This window comes from Mesitornis unicolor, unplaced genomic scaffold, assembly GCF_000695765.1.
Source record: "Mesitornis unicolor isolate BGI_N332 unplaced genomic scaffold, ASM69576v1 scaffold7106, whole genome shotgun sequence".
In the NCBI taxonomy this organism is placed as follows: Eukaryota; Metazoa; Chordata; class Aves; order Mesitornithiformes; family Mesitornithidae; genus Mesitornis; species Mesitornis unicolor.
Window position 1 is genome coordinate 1 of NW_010192990.1, and position 8,683 is coordinate 8,683.

At 39.7% G+C, this 8,683-nt stretch overlaps 1 protein-coding gene across 1 annotated transcript in view; it reads left to right on the forward strand.

The window, feature by feature from the left end:
- Nucleotides 1-308: 308 nt before the first annotated feature.
- LOC104542851 (disks large homolog 2-like) overlaps nt 309-8,683 on the forward strand; it is a gene marked incomplete at its 5' end in the record, with an annotated part of 9,157 nt that continues 782 nt past the window's right edge. The window contains 4 exons of the mRNA XM_010187310.1: nt 309-410; nt 1,377-1,549; nt 2,181-2,290; nt 8,246-8,337. Coding sequence (XP_010185612.1) covers nt 309-410; nt 1,377-1,549; nt 2,181-2,290; nt 8,246-8,337 — 477 coding nt within the window. The remainder of the gene's footprint in view (nt 411-1,376; nt 1,550-2,180; nt 2,291-8,245; nt 8,338-8,683) is intronic.

Genomic DNA, 8,683 nt, shown 5'->3' on the forward strand with positions numbered 1-8,683 from the left:
TATTTAAAATTTATATATTTATAGAAAAAAATTATATATTTTTTAAATAATATATAATAATACACACACACACATATATGTACACACACACATATATATCTATGCACCGTCACAGAGCTCTGCAAAATGAGCAGTAGCCGTTCCATTTCCCTTATCCATGTCAATAAATAAATTACTCATCAATAAAATGTACACCTAAGTTTTCACTTCATACATAAAAGTAACAGCTCTGGTTAGTGCACCTTTGGGAAGATTTACTATTATTGCCACTAAGATCATCAAATTGTGCATTTCTTTTTGTTCTTCAGTTAATTACACCAGGCCAGTTATTATTCTGGGTCCTATGAAAGATCGGATCAACGATGATTTGATATCTGAATTCCCTGATAAGTTTGGGTCTTGTGTACCACGTAAGTATGATTTTATGCCTTGTTTTGCAGCTGAGTGAGCTGTATCCCTTGGTGCTACACATTAAATGAATTGCTGTGAAAGCAGCATCTATGAACTATATGTTGTTAAGTTTCTCAAAAGCCATTTTTCCATTGGACAAAAAAGTGGAAAGGAAAAACCAAACAAACAAACAGAAGATTGTGAAGGTCTGGAAAGAATTTCTCAAAAGAATTGTCTCAATAACTGTAGCATTTTTTTAAAGAAGGAGGCTTCTAGCCACTAACTCAATTTACTCATTAATTAATCTGTGGTATCTTAAACAAGAGTTTGAAATACAGGTAAAACGTAAAATGTTTCAACTCAATTGCACAGTATCCACTAACATAAATAGAGTAATCAGTGATTTGTGTGAGATCGAGACTGCCTGATCTGAGACCAGTATTGGACCCTTAATTAAGCAGAGTGTTTGTATCTTGGATCATTAGAGCTTGCTGAGTGTTTATTTCAGACCCTGATTGCAGTTTTACTTCATTTTAAACTGTTCTCTCTGCAAATACACCAGCTTAAAACTGCTTGAGATGATATTAGAGTCAGCCTTATAATTAAGGCTAAATTAAATTGATGAGATTGCTATTCATTTTATCACTGTAATAGGATTAGATTTACAAACTGGAATGCATTTTGTATTTGAGGTTTGTGTGTAATCCTGCTGAAAAAAAGTGGAATTCTGGTAAACCCTAATTTTTTGTTTGCCTGTAAGTATTGATTGGAGGTGAACATTAGAATGTATTACTTTAAAAAATCAGCTTTATTGTCATATCTCCATTGAAAACAAAATGTAGTAGCCAAAGATCTTCTCCCAGATGTGGAAAACCTCCAATTACAGCAGACCCAGCATTGCCCACTGAGCAAACCTTAATTGCTACATTTTTGGCATGAAATGTTTTTTACCGACTTCTTGACCTTTTATCTTCTGTTTCACACAGATACCACACGGCCAAAGCGAGACTATGAAGTGGATGGGAGAGATTATCATTTTGTCATTTCAAGAGAACAAATGGAAAAAGATATCCAAGAGCACAAATTTATAGAAGCTGGGCAGTACAATGATAATTTATATGGAACTAGTGTCCAGTCTGTGAGATTCGTGGCAGAAAGGGTAGGTTGACACTAGTTTTATTGCCACATCAAAACCAGAAATTAACTCCAAAATGTCACCCTATTACTTATAGGCTTTACAGTGACTCCACAAGTGGAGTCTCTGATTTTCAGTAACAACATTCTTGGCACTTTCTGTACCAGGATGTAGTGCTATGGATTCAGGGATGTACTGCAGTGCCTCAAGTACACCCCAAAATAGCCTTCCCTCTATAAGACAGGTAAATAAATTTATCTCACTCTCACAAAGGTGAAAGAATAAAGTGCAGAGAGATTAAATTACTTGCCTTAGGGAATCTTTGACACAAACAAGAGGTAAATTAACCAGTAAGAACTTAGACATCCTATTATTTTTATGAACTGATTTTCCTCACCTCTGAAGAATATCCCTCCTTCTCCGCAAAGTTCATCACAGTAAAAATAAAAAACAACTTTGTTCTCACATCTCCAGTGAAGATTTTATATTAGCACCAAAGCAAAGGAAAAAGCACAGAGGAGTCCTGGGGTTCCCCTTCCCTGGTGTGCCAGTAATGGCCCTGCCTCATGGCACAGCATCACAGAATTGCTTCCCGTCTTTTGGCTGATCTGTAGAAAATTGCAAAAATAAACACATCTTCATCTGTTTCCAACAGGGCAAGCACTGTATACTCGATGTGTCAGGAAATGCTATCAAACGACTACAAGTTGCACAACTCTATCCCATCGCTATCTTCATTAAGCCTAAATCATGGGAGCCTCTGATGTAAGTACAAATTCCTTCAGGCATTTTACTTTCAGAATACAGTCTCAAGTGGCACAACACAGGTCTTGAGTCTAGATTTTACCTGTCCTCTAAAATCAGTAATAAAAGAGGAAGTGGGAACAGTGAGGACTTGTTCTCTCCACCTGCCAGCTGCTGTACTGTGGCATCTCAAGGAACAACCCAAAGTTGCACCAAGGGAGGGTTAGATTGGATATTAGGAAAAATTTCCTTATTGAAAGAGTGGACAAGCACTGGAAGGGGCTGCCCAGGGAGTTGCTGGAGTCCCCATCCCTGAAGGTGTTCAAGTGCATGGATGTGGCACTTGGGTACATTGTTTAGTGGGCATGGTGGGGTTGGGTTGACAGTTGGACTTGATGATCTTAGAGGTCTCTTCCAACCTTAGTGATTCTGTGACTCTATGAAAGCTGCCTTTGAACCTCTCACACTGGGACACATGGGCTGACGTGCTGGACCACGATAGACTCCCTACCAGTGCTCAGTGTAGTTGTTCCAACCGGTGCAGCAAGTTCACCAAGGCCTCCTGCCCTATGGCTTGTCCCATTCAGCCTTGGGTGCCTTTGAGGTGTAGAGTCTGATCATGATGCACACATGGGCAAACCAGAGGGTAAATCCATGTCAGACTTGCTCTGTGCATCTCTTAGTCAGCTCTGCATTTACTCACAGGTCTGTAAGATAGGCAGGAGCCTGTGGGACTGGAGAGAAGCAAACATAACACTTAAGGAAAGGGAAGGCACCAACTTCACGCTGTCATAGGCAACCTGATTTCAATGTTCAGAAGAATCTGGGGATCCAGGGACCACTTAAGCAACTCAAATGTAATAACTGAGAGGATAAAAAGGTTATAAGAGGTAGCCAGTGTACGTGCATCAAGAGCAAATCAAATCAATCTTATTTTCTTCTTTCAAAAGATGGATAGCAATAACTGTACTGCAGTTTGATTGTTATTCTGGCTCCAAAGGACATTCTCAGTAGCAGATTAGGGAAATACAATGATAATTAGGGAAATATAAGCTTATGGAAATATAGCTCTAAGAGAATCACTAGAAAGCATCTGCGCAACCATACTCAGTACTTGAAAATGGCACTGTTGAACTGGAAGGGTAACAAAAACCCTGCAAGTGTATTTCTGGAGCTGTGTCACTATTTGGGACCACTAGTTCATTAATTACTTGGAACAATGAATTTGGCAGTACTTTTGTAAAGTTTGTGTAAAGTTTGTGTATAACTCAATGCTGAGCAAGGTGGCAAGCACTTCGGATTAAAATTCAATGTAAAATCAATAAAATGAAATTCAGTACAGACAAAGGAGAGAAAATGAAATGCACGAGTACAAGCAGGGAATAATTTAGCTACAGCACTGCAGAAAAGCATGTGGTGGCTGGGATGGCTCATGCAGGAATAGGAATAGATGGATAATGTGTTTGCAAAAAAGGAAAGTGCCACTGTGGGCTGTATTAACTTCAGTGTTTTGTAAGGACACAATAGACAGCTGTTTTGTTTTACTGGGTGCGGATGGGGCCTCAGCTGGGTTCTGAGTATGACCCTGGAAGTGGGGGACATCCTCCCTCCTGTGACAGATCCGTATCTGGTTATGGTGATGGTGTAGCCACAAACATTGGGTCACAGAGCTGGGGACCGCTAACGTGCCCCATCCTGTGACCGAATGTGCATCCTCCCTGTCCTTGCCTTTTGATTGCATGTCCAGTGGCATTATGGGAATGGTGCACAGTATATATGGTACTTGCTTAACCTCCCCCTGACCAAAGACTTCTGGAGTTGGATGTCTTCTTGGAGACCTAGACAGGATGGAGAGTTGGGTGGGGAAAAATCTAATGAAGTTCAACAAGGTCAAGTGTAGGGTCTTGCATCTGGGGAAAAACAAACCCATGTACCAGTATAGGTTTGGAACTGACCTGCTGGGGAGTAGCACAGGGGAAAGGGACCCAGGGGTGTTGATGGCCAGCAGGATGACCATGAGCCAGCAATGTGCCCTTGCGGCCAAGAAGGCCAATGCCATCCTGGGGTGTATCAGAAGGGGTTGTAAGTCAGAGAGGTTCTCCTTCCCCTCTGCTCTACCCTGGTGAGACCACATCTGGAATATTGTGTTCAGTACTGGGCCCTCAGTTCAAGAAGGACAAGAACTGCTTGAAAGAGTCCAGCGCAGAGCCACAAAGATGATGGAGGGAGTGGAGCATCTCCCTGATGAGGAGCAGCTGAGGGAGCTGGGGCTCTTTAGCTTGGAGCAGAGGAGACTGAGGGGTGACCTCATTAATGTTTATCAATTTTTAAAGGGCAAGTGTCAGGAGGAAGGAGCCAGGCTCTGCTCTGGGATGTCCAATGACAGGACAAGAGGGAGCAAGCTGGAGCATAGGAAGTTCAACCTGAACAGAAGGAAAAACTTTGTCACTGTGAGGGTAATGGAGCCCTGGACCAGGCTGCCCAGAGAGGCTGTGGAGTCTCCTTCTCTGGAGAAATTCAAAACCCACCTGGATGCATTCCTGTGTGACCTGGTCTGGGGGATCCTGCTCTGGCAGTGGTTGGACTGGATGAGCTTTCAAGGTCCCTTCCAGCTCCTAACATTCTGTGATTCTGTGATGCTGTGATTTCTTCCAGCTCTACAATTCAGTTACATTATGATTATCTTGCTGTATAGAAGGAGAAGGATGGTCTGATATTCTCCAGTCTGCATTGATTGTTTTAAGATAGATCTTAACCTACATTTTTCCCATCCATAAAATTATTCCATTATTTGTTTAAAGCTGGCCTTGCATCCAGAGTGCTTAAAAAAAAAGTTGGTAAATAGAAGTGACCCTTACTCTGAAAAATACATTGGGCAGAACCAAAGATGTGTCACTAACATAAAGACTTCATTGACTTGATGTAAAAATGGCAAATCCTTGAACAGATTGACTGAAAACTGTTATGAAAATGCAAAATATTATGACAACATCCTGTTATTAAATGAAAGCAATGCTAATATTTCACTTACGACAAAACAAGTTATGCAGAGTTAGCAGAAATTTTCTTACTGATATAAATCAGAAGTCAGCTATTCCTTACTCTCCAAATCCAAACCTGCCTCACTGTTGTCAGTATGGTAGGGACAAAGGGAAATCCATTATATGTCTTTGAATTCCTTCAAAGGTTCTGGAAATACCCTGTGGAAGACACCCTTAATTAGAAATTCAGACTTTCATGGGGCAGCAAAAGTCCTCATATATCAGTATTAGTTAGGGAAATTTTGCAGAAACGTGGCTTATATATATATAAATTATGTAAACACAACACAACTCCTAAAAATAAAGGGAAAATGTAATGAATTCATGCGTTCTAAATTAGTTTATCTCCTGCAGCCTGCTCTCCATAACTAATCTTTTTATCGAGTCAATCTATCTAATGTGTATTTATCTTACCAAACAGCACCCAAAATTAGTAACTAACAGAAATAAGAACTCTTTTAATAGAAATGGTGGTGTTCTTTTTAAAGAATTGTCTTGAGAATAATTCCAAGACCCTTGCTTGTTAAAATGATTTTATTTAGCAATGAAGCTAAATCACTGAAGGTCTTGCTTAACAAATACATATTCTGTGACTAAGTGGTAGTGAGTTGTAGGGTGTATATAGGTGAATGGATATAACCCCTTTCCAATAGATACTATTATTTAAGTATGGACAAATTTAACAAGACAAACCAATGCTCTATGGGAACAGAAAGACATTTTTATGACAGCGTAACTCTGTTCACTGAGTCTTTTTTATATGTGTAACTACTACAACACAAAAATTACCAGTTTATCTGCCATAACTATTACTCCTGTTCATATCAAGTAATTGAAAGTTAGTGTAATAGCAAAGTAAACTCATAAAAGACAAAAAATTGCTAATCAGGAGATGCAGAGAAACAAAAGATTTCGCTCATTGCAAAACTATCACTTAAATTTGAGGGGCCTGATTCTCATTTACACATACGTTCCATATGGGGAACCATATGTCCCCCTTCCTTCCTTCCTTTCGCATCTCCACATGGTTTAATCCCAGAGGGGCCCCTGTTGGTACGTCTCAATCGACCTCTCTAGAAGGAGGGTGGTAGTGGGACCATGGTGCTGAGAGTTGGAAGAGGTTGCCTGGGTGAGCTCTTCACTGGAAGAGGAGGCAAACGTGCCTGGAGGGACAGCTCTGTTGTTTGACAGCACTTTTAATTCATCGTTAAAAATGGACATCGTGGTCGTCTCCATTCTTCATCCTCTCTCCTGAGGGCACGAGGCATGAATACAACTGGCACAGCTTTAGACCCCAGGCAAAGACCCCTGCATATACAATGCAAATTTCTGCTTATGTCAAAGTATTTATTATTTTAAATGCCTGATTATATTTTTATTTGTATTTTCTCCTCTAATAGGCAAGGATCTTTAGGTAGACTTCTCAGAAATTTACTGGAAATAGATCTGGAAGGAGAATATTGTTAGCACTAAAATACTGGCTGAGCGACCTTAAGTTGAGATAAAATGCTAAGTGTGCATAAGAATTAGCAGTGTTATGTCCCACTTCAAGACTGAGTTTTGGTTCAGTCACCGAAAGACATGTTCAAGTAGGCATGGCTGATGAGAAGCCCACTTGAACTCAGATAGCAATCCTTCCAATAAATAGAATTAGTAGTATTACAGATTTAATGTGTGACACAGCATGACACAGATTGGCATGGATTAAACCTATTTATATAATCCACAAATAACTGTCATAAGTTTTTAAAGAAACCTTTCTTATCCTTCATTTTATAGACCTGCCTTCTGCATTGCATTGGTACTTCCAGAGAGATTTTCTAAGCAGTGTTCCCAGCTATGCAGTTAGTTATATACATGGACAGCTCTCATCTTTTCTAGAAATAGCTTTTTTGCATCCTGCACACCTTATAGGGTGTTTTTCAGAAGACAGGTAGGAGTTAGCTGCAGCAAGATCATACTGTTGTGCACTTCATAGATCTTTTTTTATGCACCATCGTGCACATAATTTCCTACATGCATCACCCATGTCATACTGTATACAGTCCATTACCACATAATCATATGATTCAGTGCAAGGCATTAAATCAAATTTATGTAGAACACAGGATGCTCCTTCCTTTTCTAGTTGCCTCAGAAAATTTCCCTCATGTTTTAAGAAAAATGAATCTATCCCATGAAAAATGCTAGAACAAGCAAACTCCATTTTTTATTGCTAATTAATTTGGATATCTGCAGGCATGTGTAAGGCACTGAATTAGTATGAACTTGATTCTTTGAAAGTATACAGTGGCGCTAAAAGCTTAGCATCCATGGGCAGGACAACTCATCTCTTCAAGTTATTAAATAATGCCTCTATCAAAACAGAAATGCTTCACCAAATAACAAAACATTGGCAATTACAGAAATACTGACAATGTGTATGTTTTGACATTTATTGGTACCCTGTGTACTGGGAATCTTTGTAGTTAATCAGAAAGGACTGGAACAGAGGACACAATGAAATGCCTGGGAGATAGGGAGGTTCCTGAAAGAGCTTCAGCTCTGGAGGCAGGAGTGCTCTGAGGGTGCAGACCTTGAGACCTCCGTGGTCCCAGACTTACACATGGGTTCGTGATGCCACCAGTCCATCTCAGTTAGCAGTTACCAGATTTGAGCCTCATATTTCCTTTGGGAATGTAAAGTAGTGAAACCAAAATAAAAATTAGTGGAGAAATGGGAAACAGTCCAGAGAAAAGTGTGAAAATGTACATTTATACTATATAAGAATGCAATTAAACATAAAATCTTGAAATTGCCCATGAACTGATGGAAGAATTTCACTGTTTGACTCTGGTACTGATTTCAGTTCATCTGTGATTCAGTTGAACATATCTTTTCGAAAGCTGTTCTAGTAAGAATCTAAACTTCTTGATTACTTCGTCTGCTTTTCTAGGGAAATGAATAAACGTCTTACAGAGGAGCAAGCGAAGAAAACCTATGATCGAGCAATTAAATTAGAACAAGAATTTGGAGAATATTTTACAGGTATGTTTTTATTAAATATTTTTTTTCCCAAGGTATAATTTCTTATTGCAAAACAACTGGTCAGCTCTGATTCTGGCCTGGAGTGCACATGAGTATGGTGTTTCCACAGTCAGGGCTCCTGGTTTGGGGCTATTGTTTGCCTAAAAGTTAAGGGTAGTTGAGGTGTCCAACTCCTCAGAAATTTGATGCCCTGAAGGAATAGATTTGCATGAATTTGATTCTCTCCCTGACCCAAAACTGCTTGTAATGAAGTCAGTAAAAACGTTGCATCATTGCATTTGTGTAGACCAATGAATTTCTCACTGGCTCAAGACAAGAGCTCAAGCTATGGATCATGAGAGGGAAA